The sequence below is a fragment of the Ostrea edulis genome, chromosome 8 (assembly GCF_947568905.1).
Source record: "Ostrea edulis chromosome 8, xbOstEdul1.1, whole genome shotgun sequence".
NCBI classification, from domain to species: Eukaryota; Metazoa; Mollusca; class Bivalvia; order Ostreida; family Ostreidae; genus Ostrea; species Ostrea edulis.
The window spans coordinates 21,515,221-21,542,456 of NC_079171.1; the positions used below are offsets into that span (position 1 = coordinate 21,515,221).

General features: G+C 36.0%; 1 protein-coding gene across 1 annotated transcript; it reads left to right on the forward strand.

Annotated features, from left to right (window-relative positions):
- Positions 1-351: 351 nt before the first annotated feature.
- On the forward strand, positions 352-27,230 carry LOC125662924 (multiple epidermal growth factor-like domains protein 10). The gene is made up of 11 exons (XM_056147489.1): positions 352-402; positions 7,219-7,330; positions 8,423-8,632; positions 8,981-9,244; positions 13,056-13,136; positions 13,383-13,772; positions 14,024-14,344; positions 16,979-17,116; positions 18,690-18,795; positions 19,525-19,595; positions 23,033-27,230. The coding sequence occupies exons 1-11, from the start codon at positions 352-354 to the stop codon at positions 23,341-23,343; spliced, it is 2,055 nt and encodes a 684-aa protein (XP_056003464.1). The 3' UTR covers positions 23,344-27,230.
- Positions 27,231-27,236: the final 6 nt, after the last annotated feature.

The following is a 27,236-nucleotide window of genomic DNA, read 5'->3' on the forward strand; positions in this document are numbered from 1 at the left end:
TTCCAGTCAATAAGATGATTTAGTCATCTTCGAAGTACAGTATTAACCTCGTCCTTTGGGATCAGTGAATATTGTACTACTCAGGCCGCTTAATCACTGTAATGACCTCAAAAACAGCAATATTTGTATAATGTTACATTTTTGATCAATTTGTTAGTCACTGGTATCTGTTAATTATCTTGCAAAAAATTGCATTATAGGGGAAATGTGGTTATAATTCTCATTTTTACTACGGAATCAGAGAAATGGAAAGTTGTTTTAAAACAGCATTCGTCCTATGTTTCAAACATCAGCTTATACCACAGGCATGTGTTTGAGTAACAGGTATTCTGATAAGTTGGGTCTGGTAATATGGCAATAGTGGGGAGAATGATGTCCTACAGCGGAAAAACGAAAAAGAGGGTCAGTAAAAGTCTTACAAACATACAAATATTTACAGTATTAGCTGACAATATCTTAATATTTATGCTATAAACATTATAAATTTACTAGGAATGGAATAAACATGTTGTTTCTCGGCTGCATTTCCTAAAAATGTCTTTGATATAAATTAGTGTAAACATGTTCTTCGTTGCGGACGCCATTTAATGGCATGACACTGTAATTTACAATCTCAATCGGTTACCTAGTGATATTTTGAGTTTTATTCCAAATTTTTTTTAGAGGGGATATTTACCAGCATAATTAATATACTTCATTTGTAATTTTTTTTTAATTCGGGCATACTTCACGCCTTATCGTAACAACTTCTTGTACAATTAAGTCACTTCCTATAAGGTCTTGATTCACCTGGATAACGACACCGGGGCTCTGTTTTCCCTTTGTTTGTTCTGTTTGATTTTAAGGTTTTTTCTCTCCTTTTTGTCCCCTTTTTTTGTCAACAAGCATGGTTATTGCAATATTATGAATGTATGGATGAATGTTGTTTTTGCCATTTTTTTTTTTTAATTCTACTTTCTGTACGCGACAGCTCATTGTAACATTCATTTTGTTTTGATTGATTATACAGATTAAAACTTACGACACGGGTGTAGCAGTCTTTCATCATCGACCAAAATATCATTTGCCTGTTTATCTTGATAATAATTTCATAGACTACTAAATTCATATTCATACACAAAGACCTAGTCAGTTAGATCTCAAAATGATGTAAGAATTTTAGCATGTCAGGGAGTAAGACACGGAGAGACTTAAATATAACATTGAAAGGCAATAATTATTTTTAAAAAGTTATGTGTTTTGGCCAGATTTCAAAGCAATCCGGTTCAAAGCTTGATGATGTTTGCCCGTCCGTGTAAAAAAAAAATGGTTGAATTTCTCTGCAATGGTAAGGGTCATTTACTAGATGCATGTATTTTGCCTGTACTTCATCAGTTAGCAGTTTCAATTTCCATAAATACCGGGTTTTCCACTTGAATTATTTTGATCAGAAATTGTTTGTCTGATTTATAATCAGACCGTGTCGAATTTGACGGTTTCTAGTAATTTCCATAAAATAATGCCTGACATGAATAAAATTTAACTCTATTAATTAAAAATTTTGGTGATGGTCAACATGTCGGACTATCGGACCGTCGGACTATCGGACCGTCGGAATACCGGCCCTTCGGACTATCGGGCCGTCGGACTATCGGACCGTCAGAATACTGGGCTTGAACCGTGTCACGGCTGATGTGGCACGATAAAGATCCCTCTCTGCTCAATAGCTATAAGTTCCGAGCATAGGCCTAAATTTTGCAGCCATTCACCGGCAGTGGTAACGTCTCCATATGAGTGAATTATTCTCAAGAGGGACGTAAAACAATATTCAATCAATCAATCATGTGTGTCAAAGACAAAAAGACAGGAAATGTGAATATATTCTTATGAACATCCTTAACATAATGTGCGTCGCCTCTTTAAGTAACAACAATTATGTAGATAAGAGAAATGCCGGGTTCTCCTAAAACAATTGCTGTAGATTCCTAATTTTACGCGAGTACTTATTATCACGAATTGATTCATGGCCGTCAAATCGCGAGAACTTAAATTCGCGAGTGCTCTTTTGGTCAAGAGTTTTTGCATGTAATTTGGCAATATAAAATTAAAAGCGAGTAATTTAATTTCGCGAATGATGTTTCTCGCGAATTTACGGGATAATAAATCCCTTGCGTATACTTAGGAGTTTACAGTTTCTATTCTGATTTTATCAAATACATTTGCATTGCGATTTAACGCTACAGAAGATAAATGTATATCATTATTGAGACTGAGACCGCATAAAAATTAATTACTTTCTGATTATGAATATGATTATATTTAGAGATGAGAATCAGGGTTCCGCGTTACGACAGGTTAAAGAACCCTCACTGCTACCTGAGTGCTAGATTTGAACAATTATGAGTGGATTATTCTAGGCGAGATATAAAACAAACAACTATCTTTGAGTTGATGCTTCAATTGGAAATGAATAAATATATATAACAAATAGCTTATGCGATCACATTCATGCTTGGAACAAATAAAACTTTACACACTTTAAATCTGATTCGCTCGCTACATGTACTTTATCATTATCCATTCATACCACTTCTTCGACTTATTGTATATCAATGGAAGATTGTACGATATTCAAGATAAAAAAAAATACTACTTCTAGTTCATGTGTTTTGGAATAGTGACTCGTATATTTGTACATGCGTGGTTCCGCGGCTAAAGTCACCCTCACTTACGAATACATGTATCTGTTTGGAGATTTCATGAAATCATTTTTATTTCTAACGCATTGATCAGTGTATTATCCTTGTTTGCTTTTTGTCAAGTAATATATGAATAGGTTTATTAAAAGTTTCGTCTGGTATTTACATGGAAGTTAAAACTTTGCTTACAGTCTACTTCAATCCGTGACAATTTGCCGGCATTTAAATCTTGATAACCGTGGATGTATTTTTAAATACGTTGCCTGTTGGTAGTTAGTTAAAGGTTATAACAGATTCCATGTTCCCTATGCAGCCTGTATTTTACTTCCGTGTTCTAGCGATGGTTTCTATATAATGGACGTACATTCTGCTATTAACTGGACTGGGATATTGCTATGATATGTACATGCATACTATTGGTTACACTCTTGCTTTATATACTTCAGGTCTTTAACGTTATCTCTCTCATATAACAAAACAATCTGGTTTGGTACATGTAGCGCTTTATGATTTTTATATCATATCTTCCGTTTCCGTATATTAAATAGTAACTGATGTCGTAGTTACCTTAATTGTGTACATGTCCAAGATTTAATCCGATTTTGCTAACGTCGATATCGACAATACCAAATTGATATCTGATATCAAGTCGATATCATCGTGCCTACTTACGATGTCGATATCGACATTAAGCATTTTGGGGACAAGGTGAACAGAAATTATAAGTTCCAGGACTCCTGCACCCCTGGGGGTCTCAGGGGTGGGACAAACAATGGAAAAAATGTACCCTCAAAAGTACATACACTGATGAAAAACTTAAGTTTACATAATATGATATGTGTTTTAACATTAAACGTTATGATTAATTTGGACTCATCCTAGAATCAAAATCCCAAGGTTACAATATTCAGCATTTTTGTTTTGTATATCCTTTTCTGTTATTCCTAAATATACATTTCCATTTTATACGGTATCAGCAAACTTAAAGAAGTCTTCAAATTCTGAAACTAAACCTTTGCCCACTAGGATCATGAAATTGACAATTTTTGTAAAAGACTACTTACTCCTTCTAGATATCCATTTAGTTTCAATTTATTATCAATGACATTAAAGCAGATATCATTTATATGTTTTGCACGTATGCAATATATATACCAAGTTTGGCCGCACCCCGCAGTCAGAACTTTTACCCTATGGATCCTCAAAGTTACTATTTTGGCAGAGGCCTTCCTGTTCTATATCACTTTGTATTTAATTTTCTTAAAGTTTTCAAGTCACATACCCATATATAGAACTGTTTCTGAACATGAATCGAATATGAAAATGAACAGGAATATGAAACGAATGCATCCCGATTCCGATGCTTAAAACCAAAAAAAAAAAATGTTTCATTCCTTAAAATTGTAAATAAATGAATGAAATTCCAATTCTTAATTTAGCGATCTGCTTTTTAAATTTTGTTAGCTAATGGAGCAGTATGTACATTACTGATATATCTTATAAATGTTCGTTATCCTAAAGTGGCGCTTTACATTGTATGTTAAGTACAGTTTATATATATTGTTCTTCGAACTGCCAAACAGGAACAAAGTCAAGACTGGATTAGACAGAGTCAGGGTTTTCAGGCGACCTTGACCTAAAACTACGTGGGACGGATGCGCTTGAGAAGTCTCTTTATGACCCGTATTTCTTCAAGACATCGTGTGAAAATATTTAGAATCACCAAGAGACGATTTAAAAAGGACTCGAAAAAATATGTGTGTGTGTGGTGAGAGAGAGAGAGAGAGAGACAGAGAGAGAGAGAGAGAGAGACAGAGAGAGAGACAGAGACAGAGAGAGAATGAATACGTGCGTGGTGTATGTTTTGTGTGAGAGAGGATACACTGTATATGCGTGGCGTGTTAACGAGAGGATGTGTCCGTGGTGTTTGAGAGAGGGTGTGCAGGGGCGGGTCCAGGAATTGTGGTTACCGGGGGCACCACTTTATGAGGCAGGGGGTCTAGGGGCCGCCTTGAGGTCCCCACTGGGTTCAGGGCAAAGTCCTGGTGGGGGCCGAGGTTACAGATTTTATAGGGCTTGAAATATATCTCCTATTTAAGTCATTTGTACTATTTTCTATCATTTTTAATAAGGTGAACTTACTAAAATGACACAAATTTTAAGGGGTTTTGGAAAAAACAATAAGTTTTCCAATAAAGTAATTCAAGAAATCAAAAGATTTTGTCATTCATTTCTCCGGGAGTGGAAGAAATGATTGCTTCTTTTATCGTTTAGTGCATTTTTCTAAACAAGATACCACGATTTACCTTAGATTTGAAAATTTTAAGGGGGGGGGGGGGGCGCCGGCTGCTCCCCCCTTAAATCCGCCACTGGTGTGTGTGTGAGAAAGGATGTCTGCGTGATGTGTGTTACTCCAGCATGCTATAGAGGTTCACGGCGAGATACTTTTGACTTGGCGCCGAGGTATATAAGGGGTGTAGGGACATTAACCGAGGCTCTTACTTGTAGGGGTACTTGATGTGTGTGTGAGAGAGGATGACTGCGTGCAGAGAGAGAGAGAGAGAGAGAGAGAGAGAGAGAGAGAGAGGGGATGTCTGCGTGGTGTGTGTGAGAGGGGATGTCTGCGTGGTGTGTGAACGAGAGATGATGTCTGCGTAGTGTGTGAACAAGAAATGATGGCTGCGTAATGTGTGTGTGTGTGTGTGTGTGTGTGTGTGTGTGTGTGTGTGTGTGTGAGAGAGAGAGAGAGAGAGAGAGAGAGAGAGATGTCTGCGTGGTGTGTGTGAGAGGGGATGTCTGCGTGGTGTGTGAACGAGAGATGATGTCTGCGTAGTGTGTGCACAAGAAATGATGGCTGCGTAATGTGTGTGTGTGTGTGTGTGTGAGAGAGAGAGAGAGAGAGAGAGAGAGAGAGAGAGAGAGAGAGAGAGAGATGTCTGCGTGGTGTGTGTGAGAGGGGATGTCTGCGTGGTGTGTGAACGAGAGATGATGTCTGCGTAGTGTGTGAACAAGAAATGATGGCTGCGTAATGTGTGCGTGTGTGTGTGTGTGTGTGTGTGTGTGTGTGTGTGTGTGTGTGTGTGTGTGAGAGAGAGAGAGAGAGAGAGAGAGAGAGAGAGAGAGATGTCTGCGTGGTGTGTGTGAGAGGGGATGTCTGCGTGGTGTGTGAACGAGAGATGATGTCTGCGTAGTGTGTGAACAAGAAATGATGGCTGCGTAATGTGTGTGTGTGTGTGTGTGTGTGTGTGTGTGTGTGTGTGTGTGTGTGTGAGAGAGAGAGAGAGAGAGAGATGTCTGCGTGGTGTGTGAAAGTTCAGTTTTATTGGATCTCATCACCATTGTGCAATGGTATACAGAGATATAAAGATAAAAAGTTATTATATATACATTTAGTAAATAATACATGTGTGTAATAAAGTATATTATCAATTTAGAAAATAAAACCGTGTTATTATTAATGTGAAGTATGGGCATTCTAGGTAGGGGAGCACATCTTATTTATTTTCCTAATGAAAGTACAGAATTTTCTATAAAAAATGTATTTGTTGTTAGATATGATTTGTTTAAAAGTAAAGATATTTTTAATTCTTATTTGTTTAGGTGATAAAAATGTCATGATTTGTTCCTGCATTGCAATACAGTTGAATATATAATGAAATTTATCCCCAATCTCTTGTAAATTACAGTATGTACATATTCTATCTTATCTTGGTTTGTTAATCCAACGCCCACTTTCAATCGATAGATTGTAATTGCATGTTTGAAATCTACAAAATCTAATTGCATCATTTTTTGATAATACATTAAGATAATTCCCAAATTTCAGTTCTTCTTTATAAATTCTGTAATTTAATGCTTTCGGTGAAATTTAAAGCGAAGAGTGCCAATTTTGTTTTAAATGATCAATTAATGTTAGTTTCACTTTAGTTTTTAACCACCTTGCATTACATGATAAAACCAAATGTTAGAAAGTCCACAAGAGTTAAAAAAATATTTTTAATATTTTCAATTCAAACGATTTTCCCTTTTATTTCTTAACTTAGGATAAATCCTAATTTATAAAGCGAATTTGCAACCTTTGTTTCTTTTCCACTAATTGATTTTGACCTGTAGGCTATCATCGTTTTAATTTGGATTCCCATGGGGTATCGACAAAGTTCACCATATATCATGAAATCTGATGTTGACTGTTTTAAATGTAGTTAAAGCTTGCAAAACTTGAGATGAACTCATTCTATAATTGCATTATTGGAAAATCCCCAGACTTACAGAAAGAGAGGGTGTGTGTGTGTGGGGGGGGGGGGGGGGGGTGGGGTGGGGAGGATATGTGCGCTGAGGATGCGAGAGAATATGTGGTGAAAATTAAAACAATTACCGTATATCGGGGTCTTTTGCTGTTTCTTGCTTTCACGGAAGCGATTATACTTGTTGCTTATTCTAGTAAAAAACATATATATCATTTTGTGTGACGTGCAGATTTCTTGTACTTGAGTCTAAATTTGATAAGATATCACCAAAGTCAACAGGATATAAAATGTAGCTTCTTATTATCGATAAAACGTTTTGTTTGGAAAACACACTTCCTCCTTCCTTCCCGTTACTCCATTGTTGCTCTCGTCCTGAATGCCGAGGAATATCGCACAAGAGATCACGTAAGTGAAATGAATGAAAGTTAAAGGCGAGCTCCACGACATACTGGTTTTCAATATGTTATTCACTGCAATTTTCAGCACTGTAGAAACAGTATTTAGAAAGATTTCGAGGGTTTAATCCCCCTTTCTGGGATATCTATGAAGTGTTTACCTTACAGGCTTACAATGTATTCGTAACTCACATATATCTAATTGTATTAGTAAAAAAGAATATTAAAAGCAATGCATTGTTTCATATAAAATCATGGAATTTCCCCTGAATCACTAAAATGTTGACAAAAAGAAAAGGAAACTAATGATTTCTCTTTTGTCCAGACTTCATATTCCTACTTAAAGGGAGGAGGGTTCCGTTCGTCCTTTAATTCATCAGTTCATTAAAGGTTACATTTTTTACCATTCATTACCATGAGTGATATTAATGAAAATATCATCACCCAAGAAGTATCACCTACTATCATGCAATAAATTGCTTATTTACCAAAACAAAGCAACAATATAAAATTGCGAAACAGTTCCGGATTTGTGCGTGTACTATTTGTTGCTGTGGTCGTCATAACTGTAGCAATGTCAACGTATTAGAATGTATAAGCATCGAAATGGGATACATGTAATTCTCTCTGAATGCTGATTACTTGGTGTATCCGCTAAAATCTGCTGATTACACTGCATCAGAAACTTGTAATCCCACCCCGGTCCCGCGTTTAAACAAACGTTTACGTGCACGCCTTACGGGATATGAATCGGACGTATTGTATTGTGTCACAATAAAATGCGTTTACCTTGATGTAGAAGTTAATGGAAAATGCAAGAGGCTTCCGAAAGGATGGGGTATGATGAGAAAATATGTTTTCGGGAAAATATGAAGTTGTAATCTCCCATGCACGTACATGTGTATCTGTATAGACTGATCAGATACATGTGACATATTGTAAAGAATTAACCTATGCTATCATTGTTTATCAATGGTCGTACTTCTGATGTATTTTTGTACATTTTGTCCATATTTTACTTTAATGATGATAATGACATGTATACTTTTCTATAATACTCATTTACTGAATATGATTTTGAATCTACTGCTTATCTTTTCAGTAAACCTAAGCAGAAAAAATGGAACAGTAGTTTCTCAAAGCTCCACATACCAGGTGGCATTACCAGTGAGAAGAGCCATTGATGGAAATAAAGGCCAGACATACGAAGAGTGTTCACACACAGCTCTGGGACAGTCCATAGCTTGGTTCCAAGTGGACCTTGGGGGCGAATATAGTTTGAAATCTGTGACAATATACTACAGAAATGAGAGTAAGGCGGTCTCCATAAATTACTATGATGCAGTGTATTTTACATGTAAATTTTCACAATTGTTCTATTTCTATGATCTCGTACGTTGTTATATATATTTTAAGTTAATACAACAGTGTAACTAATAATCAAATGAATTTTTATGTTTTGTACAAATTGGATAGCCCGCGTTAGCGTAATCTGAAAATAATGTCTAGGTTGGTTAAAGAATTACCTGGCATTTGGGGATTTCTTATATGTGTCTTATCGTTTAGATAAAATATACAGGAACGACTTGGACATAATCAGCTAATGACTGTTTACTACATAATAAACAATGTGAGATACAAAATATTTTTTCTTACACAGCTAATTGGCCTCCATATCGATTTCGGCAGTTCTACTTAGATGTATCAAACGGATCGGCGGGCTCCACTATAACCTTAACGTCACAGAGGAAACGCTGTTACAAGGACAACATAACCGCCCCGGCCACGCCTCCAGCCGTGATTGACATTCCTTGTAAAGAGACGGCGAGATACGTCATCGTGGAGACCACGTATGATGCCCCCGAAGATAATATCTTGAAAGAGACTGGACCTGTGCTAGAGATTTGTGAGATAGAAGTGTATGGTAATGTGAACTCTAAAAAATTCAAATTGACATATATAGTTTATTAACACAGGCTCTCGACGTTTTAAACCTGTACAGTAAAAAATGATCTTCCTGTAAAGAAACTATTCACAAGGTATACTACGCTGCCATCTTGGTTTTCTTTTCTACCTGCTGTGCACATCGCTTGAACAGTTCGATATTATATTATGATAATTAGGACCCTACCGTTTAGAGCCCGCATCGTCATGGTGAATTGGAAATAAAGTTCATTCATCGGCTGTAATTATCAGTTAAACATCGTTTACTTCTCAAATGCGAAAACTCGGTAAAGGGGGGACGGAGGTCGACAGTATCATGCAAATGAGAATTCCCTTGCTGATGTACCCTCTGACGCTTTCAAGAGCGGGGGATTGCAAGATAGTGTTGCAGCCCTGCAAACAATACAATTCGGGCACAATTGTGTGGTTTTGGTACAGACTGGCACGGGGAAAGAAGAACGCACGTAACTCTGGATACCGCTATATTTTAACTCGTAACTCGTATATTTAAAAAAAAAACTCTGCAGTTATGCTAATGATATTTTTTTCAGTGCAAAGTAGAAATTGAGAATTAATTAGTAATTGGTTGTTAATTTTAATACTAGTGTTAATTGATTAATTGTCCCTAAATTACAACTCCTTTTGATTCGAGGTAGAAAATATGTTCTCTGAAATCAGGATTTAAAACATTATATATTCTAAAACGCTTATTGATATAAATATATGACCATTTAATTCGTCAAATTATTTTACAATATTGAGTAAAAAAAATGTTAATCTTCATTTTTCATACGTTAACCTAATTTGCAATTGATCAAAGAATGATCATTTTCGCCGTGTTTGGTCTGTAAACACATGCTCCCACCGTGAAACAACAAAGGTTTTGGTGTAAATTTACTACATGACAATTTATAATAAGGAATTTGTGTTTCACAAGGGGGGGGGGGTGATATTCCGTTTTCGTTTTCCAATGATTTGTATAGTGAAATACGTGATTTTAACCCATATAGAGTTATATCTTTTTTGTTTGTTATATACAATGTAAATCAACTTTTATGAAAATTCATATCTATATTGACACAAAAAATGATTCACAAATGATAACTTTTAAAAATTGACTAGAATGTAGACGGCAAAACAATACTTGCGTTCACAGTTCTTTAGTAAATCCATGGTAATGCAAATGCTCATGACCCCCCCCCCCCCCCCCCCCCCCCGTTTTATCATTCTTTACTACTACACTGAACATTCACGTAAGCAGGACATTATATTTGGATGCATAAATGTCACTGTGAAAGTTTGGGAGTATGGCAGTGCGTACAGGTGTTCACGTGTTGGGTGTCAATTGTGAACTTTTCTTATTTCATGTGACATTTACTTTGAACTAATTTTAATGCAAGAAATGCATGAATAAGTGAAGTTATCATGTTTAACGTTGTAAAAATGAATAAAGTTTATACCAATAGAATTATTCAAGATCCATTACCTTGCTAGAACATGTTTTTCTATCTTTTCTATTCAAAATTTATTGTTTATTTATAATATCTACTACTTCGTCGACCATGAAACCCGTAAAATCTACAATAAGAAATAAATAAACATGAGAGTGTTATACACAAATCTAAACAGCAGTTGTTTTCTTAAACGAACCCCATAATAAATCACCTAAACCGATAATGATGCCACAATGTTTACTCATACGAATAATACTGATTATAACATACTGCAGGGGCCGTAAATTATAACAGTCACGAAAAAGTACGAGAGTTGGCGTTAAAATGCGAGAATACGGAAACACAAGAAATAAAAGGTCTTTTGTAACCCGGATAAGAACGGGTCTGATAATAATGGAAGGTGTTCCTTCACAAGTGTCAGATTTGAAATAATTTGTTCGAGTAAAAGTCCGACTCACTGTACACTTTGGCGCTAAAACTGATCCTCTCTGTGCACATTCGGTGTGCAGCTGGTATATTGTAATTAACTTCCGATCTGATTCTGGGCACAGTATGCCCGACTTCCCACCAGATTAAAAATCGCTTCAGATTTCCATCCCCGGTAAATATCAGTATGTTTGTTATTCGATACAATTTCTATGCTGTTGTGATTCCGCTTTCATATACATATACGTATGTTATTTTATGACCGTGCTTTCATCCGGAAAGTCCCGTGGGGATCCGGGTTAGAGTAGGTCCTCAGCACCCCTTGCTTGTCGTAAGAGGCGACTAAATGGGGCGGTGCTTCGGATGAGACCGCAAAATCCGAGGTCCCGTATCACAGCAGGTGTGGCGCGATACAGATACCTCCCTGCTGAAAAGCCGTAAGCGCCGAACATAGACCTATATTTAGCAGTCCTTCACCGGCAATGGTGACGTCTCCATATGAGTGAAAGATTCTCGAGAGGGACGTTAAACAATATCTGATCAATCATCCAGAAATGTGGTGTGTGTAGAAGGCTTCATCACGTGAAATCAGATAGTGAAAGAGGGGGATCACTTTATAATATGTTCCCGTATTGGTACATGTGATAATTAGAATATTATTTATTTTCAAAAATAATCAAAGTTGAAAAGCATTCAGAAAAATCCGGATATTTTGCACAATGTTGCATTTATTAACATATTATCAAAATATTACTCCATAGATGTATTGTATCGAGTCACCAAAACGTGATCTCCACTGCGATTTCATTAGGTGAATGTACGAAAAGATCTAGCTTTTAATTTTGATTGGACAATGTCAACATGCAAGGTATAATTAGGTCAAGATGCGAAAGTGAAGATAATGAACAGCAATCAATCTCATAAATTCTCTAGACATTTAAAAGGAGGGCAAACATCAGGGGCGGATCCAGGAATTGCGGTTTCGAGTTCGCTACTTTATAAGGCGACCCCCAGTGGGTCCAGGGCGAAGCCCTGGGGGGGGGGGGCAGGTGGCGAAGCCACGGAAGCTCCTGTATTTAACAGATTTTATAGGGCTTAAAATATGTCTCGTATTTAGTCATTTGTACTATTTTCTATCATTTTTAATAAGGTGAAATTAATAAAATGATGCAAATTTTGAGGGTTTTTGAAAAAAAAGTTCTTCCAATAAAGTAATTCTAGAAATCAACAGATTTTGTCATTTCCTTCTCCAGGAGTGGAAGAAATTATTGCTTTTTTGATCGTTTAGAACATTTTTCTAAACAAGATACCACGATTTACTTTAAATTTGAGAAATTATGGGGGGGGGGGGGCGCCCCTTAAATCCGCCACTGAACATGGACCCTTGGGCATAACAGAGGTGGGATCAGAAGCCTAGGAGGATGTAATATCTCTGCTGACCGGCCACAACTACCGTGAGCCTGTTATACTCATTAAGCAAACGAAGGAATACGCAGTCAAAATCATTAGTTAAGGGGACATGTGTACGATTTGAGCAGAACATTTTCAAATTTTAAATTTCCATTTTTATTGTTTACAATGCTTAACTAAAGCATTTCTAATGGTCAACCAAAATTAGTTGTTGAGGTGTAAGTGAGATACAGCACTCACAATTCTTTGTTATATAAACAAGGCTCGTTCCATTTGTTTTGTCCCCCACCGCTAAACGGAATTTGTTTATATTTTGTAGGATTCTTAGTCACCATGTAAAAATATAAACATTTCAAATCACTTATGAGAACAGTTCGGAAGCGTCCTTTTCCTCTTACACCAGCATATATATATATTTTTTACAACATGCGAGTTATGTAATACGATATGAAGTTTCATTTAGAGTATTGGCAATATGATGAATTTCCTTGTATTGTTTAGGCTGCAGTGTAGGGAGATATGGAGAATCATGTTCACCTTGTCAGGGTTGTTCAACATGTGACATCATTAGTGGGGCGTGTCGTAAGTATCTGAAATTTACATCATTTGTACTTGACTACTACACACAATATATCACATTGAAGTAGAGGTGCTAGTGCATCACTATAGACGGACAGCACGATTAACAAAGAAAACAAGATACAAGAAATGTAATCTATCTAAACTCAACACGAATCAATAAACATAATGGTAGTAATATACATAGCAGTCAAAGATAGATAAAGTAACAATTTATTCATAATAAGCATGACATTGGAATTTTGACAGCTTGTAGTGATACCTGTGTAAATGCTGCATGCAATCCATCTAATGGATACTGCACCGAGGGCTGTATCACGGAGTACTGGGGAAACACGTGTAAGTCACAGTGTAGCCAACACTGCATAGGAAACATGTGTGAACAAGGAAACGGAACATGTACTAATGACTGTGCTGAGTTTCGTTATGGATACACATGTGAACACCAGTGTAGTCCCCAGTGTAGTCCCCGGACTTGTGACAGGGTCACTGGAGCGTGTAGTGACTGTAATGCTGGGTATCACGGTCTATTCTGTAACATAACATGCAGTCCTTACTGTAAGTCAGGAACATGTGATGCACACAACGGACATTGCATTGGTGGCTGTAAAGCAAACTGGACAGGAAATCTCTGTGACAGTAAGTAAACTTGTGAACGTTCAAATAAGCTTTGCCTGTTTACCTTAGGTTGTAATTGACCTCCTTGCAGGTATTTAAGAATTAAGAAGGTATATATATATATATATATATATATATATATATATATATATATATATATATATATATATATAATATATATATATATATATATATATATATATATATACGTATCATTGATATTTACAGAATATGTCAAATGATATATACAGAATGTGTCATGCTATTTACAGAGTGTGGCGTATATTTCTTTGGACCCAATTGCTCAAATGCATGTAGCGTATATTGTAAAGGGAACCTGTGTAATAATGTAACTGGTTCATGCACTGATGGTTGCGAAATAGGATATTACAAAGATAAATGTAAGTGGACATGCAACCCAGGCTGTAAAAACGGATGTAACAAGAATTCTGGTAGTTGTGATAATGGCTGTATCGATGGAAAATATGGAAACGAATGTTACGATGTTTGCAGCGTTGGCTGTATTTCAAACTGTGAGCGCATGACAGGGAATTGTATGTGTAAAAGGGGATGGCAAGGAGAAAAATGTAGAGGTATGATTCATTAAAAAGGTTTAGCTGGTACATCTCAGCTTCATGTTCCATATGCACTGTTTATTATGTATTTATGAACTGTAATATTAAATGTCAAATAAGATTTCTATATCTACTGATGTTCTGATGTTCTCATACGGAGCACTAAATGTCGTTGATACAGATATTTTTCTTTCTAAACAGCAACTGAAACAAAATTTAATGAAATATTGAGAAAATCAATACTGTAAAACACAGTTATAGCGAACATGTTTATGATACATTTATACCTACAACGAAGTGATTTTCATTCCCTGCAGTTTTAAATCATATGTATACATAATATTACTTCTAACTACAGGGACAGTTCCATCGCTAAACGATTGGCATCAGATGTGAATGTCACGGGTCCTCTTCGACGACCCATGTCACATTAGGTGTTGCACGCGAAAGAACCATAACTGCTTAATGACTGTAAACGCCGAGGAAAGGCCTAAATTTGAAGCCCTTCACCGGTCTTAGTGAAGTATACATATGAGTTAAAAATTCTCGAAAGAAACGTTAAACAATATACAATCAACCAATTATTGACGTCTCGCTCGTGCAATAGCCGCGTCAAACCTAAGACGTGCATGTAAACATAGGTAAAACCCTCGGCATTTAGAAGTGAAAGTGACGGTTCTTTTTTTTTTATATGACCTGAAAACATTTTTGTTACGCAATTCTTTGTCTTTTTAGGCTTTTATATAGAAGAAAGTCCACTTATAGTGAAAAGATTACCTGTAGGTGCCCAATAAGTTGACAAATGCTGTCCAATATTTTAAAGAAAGGACAGGTACTGTCAGTAGTTGTACAGTGGACAGTGGTTGTCAACTTATTGGACAGTGCCAGGTAAACCAAATAACTTTTTAGACGTCTAAGGTAGGCTGAAAATAAGAGAAAGACAATACATTTGTCACAGAGATATATTAAATTTAAGTCGTTAAAACAGTTAGTGACAGTTCTATCGCCAAGCGCTCGGCATCAGGTGTGAATGTCACAGGTCCTCAGAGATAACCTTAAAACGAATGGCCCTTGTCACAGTAGGTGTGGCATGTTAAAGAACCCTCACTGCTCAATGACCGTAAGAGCCGAGCATAGGCCTAAATTTGAAACTCTTCACCGGTCTTGGTGACGTCTCCATTTGAGTGAAAAATTCTCGAGCGAGACGTTAAGCAAGATACAATCAATCAATCATTTTCGCTTTCATGAAAAATTTCATTTCATTTCACGAGATGGACGTATTGGGTTCTTTTGGCCGGCGTTAATTATTTTATCATCCAAATATTCGAAAACACAATGCTTTTCAGATCAAATTTGGCTTAATAACTTTCTCATCCTCCAATAACTTTCTGACACTTATTTTCCAGAATATAACATTCATTAAGATAATATTCGCAGTACTTTCATTAAAATCATAAAATTTTGATTGTGCAATGAAAAAGATCTCCCCATCAGAGGACGACATGTTGATATGGCTCAGTACTACAGAGTGAGTGAATATAAAACCTACAGAACAATATTACTTACCTGACACTATCCAATAAGTGAACAAAAGAAACAGACCTCCACTCAAGACTGGTTATATTGTCAGACTATTCAAAAATAGCTTTATTCATGATCTCATTGTCAATAGGTTTACCTGAGCCTGTCCATTCTTAGAATACAAGATGTGCTGTTTTAGGTAGGATATTCTCTTACAGTTCTTTCTCTTACAGAATGGACAGTTTGAGGCTTATCTCCTTTACTTAGAAATGGAGGTCCTTTGTCGCGATAGGCGTTGGCATATTAAATAACTATCACTGCTACATCCTTGAGCGATAAATATGGGTCTAAATTTGTGGTACTTCAAACAAACAAACTGAACCATTAGACAGGTGAATCGCAAATTAAGACCAGTAAATATTTTGAACAACAACAATGTGGATGGAAATGGCTGCCCTGGAAATATTACAATTAACGCAATGTTTCACTTGCTTCGTTTTCAATTTGTTTATTAAGAATGCACTCTACATCGTCATAATGGCTGATTTCCTTTTAAAACATGGATGAAAATATAAATATCAGCAATCATTTAATAATTTCTCGCCCAACTCAGTAGCTCAATCGGTTAGCGCGTAAACTAAAAAGAGAGAAAAAAAAGCACGTCGACTGCTGAACTGTAGATCGTGTGTTCGAGTCCAGCAGGGGTTTTAATTATTTTTTTCAAATTGCTTTCCATTAAAACTGCATTTTTTACTATATAATGTAAATCTGAAAATTTCAATTTCAAAGTATAGTTGTACAAATCCTCCACTTTTCATCCATATCAAATTTATCTGGTGTAGCATACCTCCTTAAGTACATGTGTACCCATGTATGAACCGTCTCACTGTGTTCAAAGGCCTTACTCCTTACAAGAAATCTGCTCCCTGTTTGATGGAACAGTTACTTATTTTTACAACCTATGTTGTGTGTCATGGTGTAGAATGTTCATTTTACTACAACTTACTTAAAGTTAAATTATCCTAAGCTTCATCTTTTGAAACTCATATTCTGGGCCAGGACTGTATGTAATTGGACAAATTAAGGAGTAATATATACCATATTTTCAGACCAGTTCTTTTATTTTTAAAGAATGCAGTCCAACCTTCTACGGCCCGTCCTGTGAGGAGGAGTGTAGTCCTCATTGTTATAATGGGACGTGTTACGTAAACAATGGGTCCTGTATTGACGGGTGTACTAGAGACTATACGGGCGATAAATGTACACAAGGTAAGAACAATACACAAACGTTACAGGTAACCTTACATACTAAAATATTTAATTAATGCTTCTCAAAACTTTATGAATTCTTCTTTCTTTTTCATCCGAGATGAGTTTGTACACGTCAATGTGCATTTTAGTAAATAAATATGTACTATTTATGGCGATGTAAGTTTTCTGTCCATTAATTAACTCAACCATCTGTTTGTCATTTCTCCGACATATCTGACCCCGTGGGGATCAGGGTTAGAATAGTTCCTCAGTATCCCTTGCTTGTCGTAGGAAGCGACTAAATGGAGGTGGTCCTTCGGATGAGACCGTATAAACAAAGCCACGTGTCACAGAAGGAGTTGCACAATGACTATACCTACCTGTTGATAAGCCGTAGGTGCCGCGCACATAACTAAATTTAACAGCCCTTCAACCGCAATGGTGACATCTCCATATGCCTGAAAGATCTTCGATAGTCCCTATCAGATCAACTATAGTTCAACTATGTTGGCTGATTTGTGCCACTTTACAATTTGCTGTCTTTTCGAAGCGAAAGGACGACAAAAAGAAAAGACGACAAAACGATAATTAACGACTTTTCACCCGAAATAACGAAAAGACGACAAAACGAATGTCGAAAAGACGACAAAATGTAGGCGAAAGGACGACAAATAAAACTGTAATTTACTTTTAGAGATTTCCTTTTGGTAAATATAATTAATAATCACCGAAAACACAGCAAATTTCATATTGAATTCCTAAAAATCAGATAGCAAAATAACAGGACAATCTGTATTTTGTCTTTTCGTTATTTCGAGACGAAAAGTCACTAATTATCGTTTTGTCGACTTTTCGTTAAAGCGAAAAGACGACAAAGTAGGTCGATAATTTGAGGGTTTTGTTTGTCGTCTTTTCGTGTGTAATTTGTGGTCTTTTGACTTTTCGTTCTGTCGTCTTTTCGTTATTTCAGGGCGAAAAGTCGCTAATTATCGTTTTGTCGTCTTTTTGTTCTGTCGTTTTTTCGTGTCGAAAAGGTGACAAATTGTAAAGCGACACAAATCAGCCACCATATTAAACAATATACAACCAACCGGAATGTTATTTTTCTATATTGTAACATTTCTGGAAATAGTAAACCTATGTTGCAATCTACGCTTCGTTTTCAATTTGCTGTCTGATTTTGTCATAGTGCAGTCCGATAACATATTGGTCTGGTACATGTAATTGTTATAACATGTATTGGACTGCTACAGGTAGACATTTAGACTGCAAGAACAAAGGTATGGCGTTTTATTATCGTTTCTTACATATATGAATCTGAAAAGATTGTACTTGTTTAGATGGAGTTATTATATAATTATGAAGAAAAGATTGGTATATATGTGTTTGATACATGTAGGAAAATACCTTGTTTTCAATCAAATTTTGAATACCCGGTATACATGTTTATACTATATATGCATATTTATGAAAGTGAAACTTATCCTTTACAAGAAACCGCAGATAATCTCCACACTAAGTTTTATATCACATGTTACATTGTGACTGTGAGTTACATGTACACCTGGGCAATCTAAGATTTAAACTTCAGGTCTGTATGAGACTTCACCAGAAGATCACGGAACCGCCATTGGCGCCGGAGTGGGAACGAGCATCTTTGTTGTAATTGTAGTAGTTGTCGGAGTCGTTACACTCAGGTACGCATTTTAGATAAAGACGTGGGGTATCTCGCAAGTTCCCTAGTCTAAGGTGAAATGTTCTATTGTTCATTTTGCCGTTAATCAAATGTAATACACATATTACCGATGCAGATTATAGTGCTTGGATCGTTATCAGATAGATGCTTTTTGTCATGGGGTAAGGTATATATAATTTGTCATATCTGTTTGTTCAAAGCTTTGCTAACAACTTGAATGGTGAGTTCCATATTTCATGTGTGCATTCCGTATGACTAGACCCTTCTTTTGTAGTTTTAACAAAAAGCTAACGTAGCTATTATCTCTTGAATTATTAAATGTGGGGCTTTCTTACTTTGTATATAAATTTCTTATGAAAAGAACTGTGATTTGATATCATGATTTTTTACTTTGACCTCGGAATTTGACCCCAATTTCAAACTTTTGACAACAAATTTAAATTTGACCCCATCTTTAGAATGGTGAGTGATAGAGTTTTGATATTTCATATGTGTATTCCTTTTAACAAGACCCATTGATCTTGATTGTTGTTGGGTGGGTTTTGTCACAGGGGTAGGAGTGGGGGTGAGTGTTTCACAAACACATCTTGGGTATAAATCATAGTTGTACGTAATATGGTTTTTCCGCGCTTTTGGGTAAAGAGAGAATTGCCATACCCCTACGAAGAGATTGATGTACGTCTTACTCTGGATGTACATGTATACTATGTTTTAAACTTATACATTCAAGACTGAGAAGAAAAAGAAATGACAGTTCCAAAGCACAAAAAGATGAAAGAAAAGAAAGCAAAATTACGTATGGTAAGATTTCACTTTGAACAGTTGGATAAATCAGTGCTTATATTTACAATTTGAAAACAATTTTTAATATGTGCATTTTTATACGCCCGTCTTTAGATATTAGATATTATGGTACAGCGATGTCTGTACGTCCGTCCGTCTGTCCGTCTGTTCGTTCGTCCGTCTTACCGTCCGTCTGTCCGTCCGTTCGGGGTTTTCTCTTTATAATTTAATTTCCCTTTCACATATCATGCTGAAACTTGTTGTGTAGCTTCTTTGTGGGTCACTCTAGATCATACTGCGATTTTGATTCATTTCGACCTTTTTTCCAGGAATTTTGCCCCTTTATTTTGGAAATAATTATTATATGGAGGGTACATAATTTGTCTGCCCTACTCCTCCCACAGTTTTCAAGTGAGAGCCTTCTTATTTTGTGGAGTGTTTGTATGGGTATTGAAGATGTGCATGTGGGATGGATTTTGATTTTCTACAATTGTTGAGAAAATTACAGGTTGTTGAACTTAGTCTATTTGGAAATTAATATTCTATGGAGGGTACATAATTTGTCTGCCCAACTGGGTTTAAACAAATCAAATTTATCTAATTGTAAAGAGCACAGGTATAGACACTACAGGTGATATTCGGACATGTTGTCGTTTCAAGAAATTGAAAGTACAATTACTGAAAGAAGAATTGTTGAAAAATTCTGCACTTGGATTAATTTTTTGTGTTTGTTTGGTGATATTGACCACATATAAGAGGTAAGATCAACTTATCTGGCATCGAATTAGATGGGAATGGACAACAAAGCTTTGTTTTTATTCGGCACACGTACGTGGGGCCGAGTGCAGGAACTGCATGGTAATTTTATCTGTAATGATAATAGTTGGGGTCTTATATCATTCCCTAATAGCGAGCGAAGCTCGATCGCGTCGGAAAGCGACGCGACGAGCTCGCTCCAATGATTACACAATTGAGTAAAGTGATTTGCTCTTCATCAGATAAAAAATGATGGGGATTACCCGTAATGCTTCCGGAAAAATGTTACCGTCACTGCGGTATACTTCATTGACAACCCTGTAGATAAAACAAATGAATAGTTTGAAAAGCACCACAAATAATTTTAAATTCCAGACAAGCTTTTCCATAAGTTCGTAGGTTTTGCTGTGGATAATTGCTTGAATTGAAAGAAAAACAATCGCAATTAATGATGACGTCACAAACCACTGTTTACAGCAACCGCGTTATATTTACCGCGTTAAATGAATTGGCTCATGGGTCATCGCTCGTCTCAACGGTCACACCGTAAATATATTAAAGGGTAATAATAATTGTATTAGTAAGTTGTATGGTATAAGACTCCTACTATTATTTTTATAAAATTACCGGTTGAAGCGTTCCTGTGGGCCTAAATGCAGATGACATGCTCGACAGTGTTCATACGCCTAACAGATTTATAGTGATTCGGTCTTTGCAGTTATAGGCAAAAATCATTGAAAGTTCTCTATTGCATTTTATCACAGGATTAAATAATAAGTGTAGATATATTGCAATGTCGAAAGACAAATTCAGAAAGCTATAAATTTTCAATTCCGAGTCTCGAATCTGTATGGATGATAATGTTTTCAAAATACAAGTAGATGTCGTTCAGTCAAAATTTCCAGGTAGTGCAGTTTCACGTTTGCTCATCTTGTAAAGGTGGAGCCACAATAGGGAATCTTTTACGTGAATAAATAGAAAAAAAATTCTAGAACAGCAGAGCCATGGTTTCTGATATTGATATGCAAGCATCACCATGTACTGCATACTGAAGTTTGTTCGAATCATGGTCCCCTGGTAAAGGATTGGACTACACTAGGGGATCAAAGTTTTATATAGGAATATATAACAAAAATATTTCTCTAAATGACAGTAAGAACATGATTACAACAACAATTGAAAACGGTACAATATACGCCCGTCGGACAGTGAAATTCAACCTGGAGACAATTTGTGCTCCCTGAATCGATACAACACACATTCTGAATAGAAAATACTTTAAGTGGGTCATGGTACACCAATATCTGTATCCGTAATGAGATAAAGTCCGAAAAGCTGTTTGACCTATTTTCGCCCAAATGTAGGTGAAGGAAAAACCAATCCAGCTGATTGATTAATTGATGTTTTTCGCCACACTAAACAATTTTTCAGCTATTTAGTGGTGCCCAGTTTTTATTGGTGGAAGAGAGAACCCAGATACAATGTACCCGGGAAGAGACCACCGACCTTCCGAAAGTAAACTGGAAAACTTTCTCACTTACCGGCGCTTGCGGGATTCGAACCCACGCCGACCAGAGGTGAGAGGCCATGTGATTTTGAGGGCGATGCTCTAACCACTCAGCCATGGAGGCCAAAACATCTGAAATGCAAACCTGTATTCCTCCAAGCAGAATCCCATGACTAAATGTCAGTGCAATATCTATATTTGTAATGAAAAATGCCCGGAAAACTGTTTGACCCATTTTTTCCAAAAAGTAGGTCAATGATGGACCAATCCAACTGAAATGCAAACTGAGCTTTTATTCCTCCGAGAAGAAGCCGTTGATTAAATATCAGTGCACTATCTGTAAAAGTAATGGGAAAAAAAGCCCGGAAAACTGTTTGATCTATTTTTAGCTTAAAATAGGTCAAAGATGAACCAATCCAGCTAAAATGCAAACTGAGCTTGTATTCCCCCAAGAGAAAGCATATGATAACTGAATTATATGTCGTGTCACCAACATATTGTCCTTAAAATTGTTATACATATACCCCACACGTGTATATGTTATAGTGTCTGCAAATTTGTTTTTTCTCCCATTATTGTTTTTAGTAATAATTTCTTTGGGTAGTAGGGATATGTAGGAAAATAATAGATTTGTTAGGAAAACTGGTGAATTTAGTACTGGATTATGTAATTGCAAATTATATATCTTTAAAGGGTTTAATTAAACCGGTAACAGGAAACACATGCCGGGTTTATTTCCTTTTTTATTTACATAAAATAGTAAAAGTTGAAGATAACGAACAGTGACCAATCTCATAACTTTTATAAATAATACAAAATATAAAGATGGACAATCACGGGCCCCTGTCGAACAGTCCCCCAAAAGTGATAATCTCCCAATTTTTGATAATCCCACTTTTGGCGATTAGGATTAACCTGTTTCACGAGACATTGTTCGATAACTGAATATATAGTGTCTAAATAAAATACTTGATCTGAATAAGTAGATTATGAAAGCTAAAATTTTGTAGTTTCATTCATTGAACGGCCTGTAAGTATTCGTATCTGTTAGTTTCCGTCTGCTTGCACACAGCTGATGTGCATACTAACATTATATCATTGTACGTACTGCAATCAAAGCCTTTTATTTAAATTTGATAATTTTTGGCATACAACGTGGGATATTGAAATGAGAAAGATGTTACTTTTGTAGAAAAAGAACGCACAAATGCAAATCGTCAAGATCATTCACTTCCGGGTAAAGACCATTCACTTCCGGATTCACATGTGCATTTAGGAAAAAGACCAGAAAACCTAGAGACACAGGAAATTGGATTATATGAAATCATGGACAGTGGTAATGAAGATAGCAAAACATACGAGAATGATGCAAATGCAAAAAGTGTTACCCCAGTCACAAATACCAGCAATGATGCATCAGAAGAAAATGGAAATGTGTATCTGGTAATCAATGAAAGCCAACTAAACAGTTCTCATTATGATGAACTTCATGTTCAGAATTAAATTGTTAGGTCAGCTGAGTCGAATGTTCAGTTGAGCTTTTCTGATAAAAATATGTCTGTTGTCTGTCGTTGGCGTCATCGTTGTAAACTGTTTTATATCTTCATCTTCTCCAGAACCACTAGGTCATTTTTTTTCAATCAAACTTGGTACAGATTTTCCTTAGGTAAAGGATATTCAGGTTTGTTCAAATAAAGGGCGATGTCCCCTTCAAAGGGGGGATAATCACGAAAATGCAAAAATAAGATGGGACATTTGAAAATCTTCTCAAGAACCACTGGTCCAGCAGAGTTCAAATTTACATGAAAGTTTCCTGACAAAGTGCAGATTTAAGTTTGTTGAAATCATATCCCGGGGATTTGGGTGGGGCCATTATAGGAGATCAAAGTTTTACATGTGAATACAGTGAAACTTCTCCAAACCGGCCCCTCAGAATACCGGTTCTCCCTGAATATCGGCCGATTTTCAAAGTCCCGGCAGAAATCTTAACATTTCCTTACAAAGAAAGTCTTACAAAACCGGCCACTCCTGAAAACCGGACATCGGCCATTTTTTTAAGGACATTTGTTTACAAACATGTGTAATTTACCCTTAACATACCGGCCACTTTTTGAAGACAAGAAAATCTTGGCCAAAGGTTAAATAAGATCGTCCATGTGTGCAAATTGACTGACCGACTGGCCAGGTATGAAATTATCCATTGTGAAAAACACTAGTGGCCTCTTCAATTTCTATTGTTTACCTGTGCTGTCAAGCGTGTTAATTGACACGTAGCTAATCCAAGAGACCCTTCCAAATTATGTACAACATGTAACAGACAGTTAGGAACATTAATTAAATGAATACAGTATCAAACGCCATATTGTTTTACCATACTTTCGTATGGATATAAGCGGTAGTTAATAAAGAACAAACCCATGACTGTTATTGATAATTATTAAAAGATAGATTAATTTTCTTGGTTTCCATAGACTTAAAATTCCAAAGAAATATTCAAATTACAATTTCATATTTACTACTGTACTTTTTAAAAACGTCTAAACAAAATTGTTAATGACATAAGCGATGAATGTAAACAGAGTTTTTATAGGTAAGAGGAATTCCAATAATAGGCCTCTGTGTTTTCTTTATGTATCCTGTTATAGATTTTCAGTTTAAAATTAGATGATTTCAGCGAGAATATTTCTTGTAATTCATAATTATCTTTAGGTACAAGCGGACTAATTTGATCTCCACCGATAATTAATGATAGATCACCAGATCAAAGTGAGCAGTACCTACTTTGTGAATATTGAGATAAAATGTCTATAATTGCTAAATTCTCGGTATACCGGCCATCCCTCTAAACCGGCCGTTTTTATCGGTCCGAGAGCCGGCCGGTTTAGAGAAGTTTCACTGTATATAGGATATTTTTTTTTCTCAAGAAGCAATGGATCAAAACACTTCAAATTTACATGGAAGCTTTTTGCCATAGGACAGATTCAGGTTTGTTAAAATCATAGCCCCCGAGAGTGGGATGGGGCCGCAATAGGGGATCATAGTTTTACATTTAAGTATACTGAAGAAATCGTTTAAAATCTCTCTCAAGAACCACAGGGGGAGAAAAAAAATCAAGTTTACATGATTGATTGTTTGATGTTTTCCACCACACTCAACAATTTTTCAGTTATCTGGTGGTGCCCCGTTTTTATTGGTGGAAGAGAGAACCCAGATATAATGTACTTGGGAAGAAACTACCGACCTTCCGAAAGTAAACTGGGAAACTTTCGCACTTACCGGCGCGAGTGGGATTCGAACCCGTGTCGACAGAGGTGAGAGGCCGTGTGATTTTGAGCGCGATGCTTTAACCACTCAGCCACGGAGGTCCCCTAAGTTTACAAGAAAGCTTCTTGATTTACAGTAGTGTAAATTCAAGGTTATCAAAAGTATGGTTTCTGGGAGTAGGGTGGGGCCACAATAGAGGATAAAAGGGTTATATGCTAATATATAGGAAACATCTTTTTAAATATTCCTTGAACTATTTAAGTTAGGGCTGTATTATTCTGTATATGTATTCTTTACGGAAAGATTTTCCATGTGATGCAGTGGTGTATGATCTTGTGACATTGACCTGGAAGTTTGTCCTTTTTAAAATAAACATGTGGTCTATTCAATATGCCCTGAACGATTAAAGAAGATCTTTCATATCTTGAATCTTTATTTTTTATGACAAGACCTTTTAATTCATATAAAGACCTTTTGACCTTGAACTCGGAAAAAACTCACCTATTCATTACTATATATATTTCAAAACCTTTCATTTTATACTATGACCTTATGACGTAGCCTGATAAATATCTTGGTCCCAAGATATTTATCAGGCTACGTCATAAGGTCAAAGGACATATTATGAAATAAATGTTTTGAAATGTATATGATCCTATCAAGGTAGGGCTTTCATTTTTGTATATAGATTTTTGATGACAAGACCTGATGATACAACTGTATTTGATTTGGTGACCTTGACCTATTTCTTTAAAATCTGCTCTAATCAATATCTCCTGAACTATTCATAGTAAAGCTTTTATATTTTGTATATAGGTTTTTTATGACAAAACCTTATACTTTGGTGTTTAACCTTGTGAACTTGACCTGGATATTTGACCTACTTCTGATAAAAATCTGTTTTATTCCGTATCTCCTGAACTATTTAAGATAAAATTTTGTATTTTGTATTTACATATATATTTATTATGGCAAAATCTTTCATATCATGCCATGACCTATAACCGTGTGACCTTGCTCTTATCCAGAACAGCAAGGTCATGTCAATCATATTCGTGTTGAGGCATCGATCTTTGTGTTAATTCATTTTCAATTAGTTTGTGATCCTTTAGGGCTAGGTTGGGACATCAATGTAGGCTCAAAACTTTTTACTACCTTTTTGCAGTTTACCAGCTCTCTGTATCAAATTTTATTTGTTTTTTATTTGTATTATTTGTGTTGTTAACCGTCTAAACACATGTACAAATAAGCGTAGTAAACTCATATAGGGATACAGACATTGTTAAAAGAGAGAGAGAGAGAGAGAGAGAGAGAGAGATTACGTCTCGTTTGTTCTATTGAGCATCAAAATTTTCATTATCACCATTTTTATGTTTCATAAAAGCTTCTAAATAGAATATTGCCAAACTAATGCTCAATGATTTCTCAGTACATCTTGCTGTATAAATATAGTACTTCAACCAAAGGAAAAGAGTATTTCGTATATGCATATAATATATTTTTGGTACAAATTGTTAAGAATCTATTTTATTTTCTAAGTGAAGTTGAAACTCATGAACATCATCACATGTCCACATCATATATTCTATTGTTTATCCTATCTGTGACAAAAACTACACATCTTAGAATTTACATGTTTTTAATTTTGGATAGAAACGAGTTTGTTCTGTTAATTATTCTGTATTGAAACTATTAGTGTTTGCAGTTTTTATTTATTTTCACAGGTAATTTCTGGATATTTTCCATTCTCTGTTATTTACTGTATACAGGGTAATATTCGCCCCCGTTTTATTTTCGTCCGTTTCGCCCACGTTGTCACTGGGCAAATTTAAGCGTTGGTGAAACTGTTTTCTCTCATATCTCTTTTAACACAACTATGTCTGGGCGAATTTAAAATGGGGCGAAACTGTCTGCACGTGTAGAAAGGCGAATATAACACAGGGGAAAAATAACCCTAAATACAGTATATCTAACAGCTCACTCCATCGTATTGTATCTGTTGTCACTGAAGATTTCTTGTTTAAAAGATGCAAACGAAGTTTGATTTTATTTCTTTTTTTTTCTTTTTTTACATTTTATTACTTTGCATATTTTTCTTTAATAAATGGATTTGGTAAACTGTCAGAGTTACT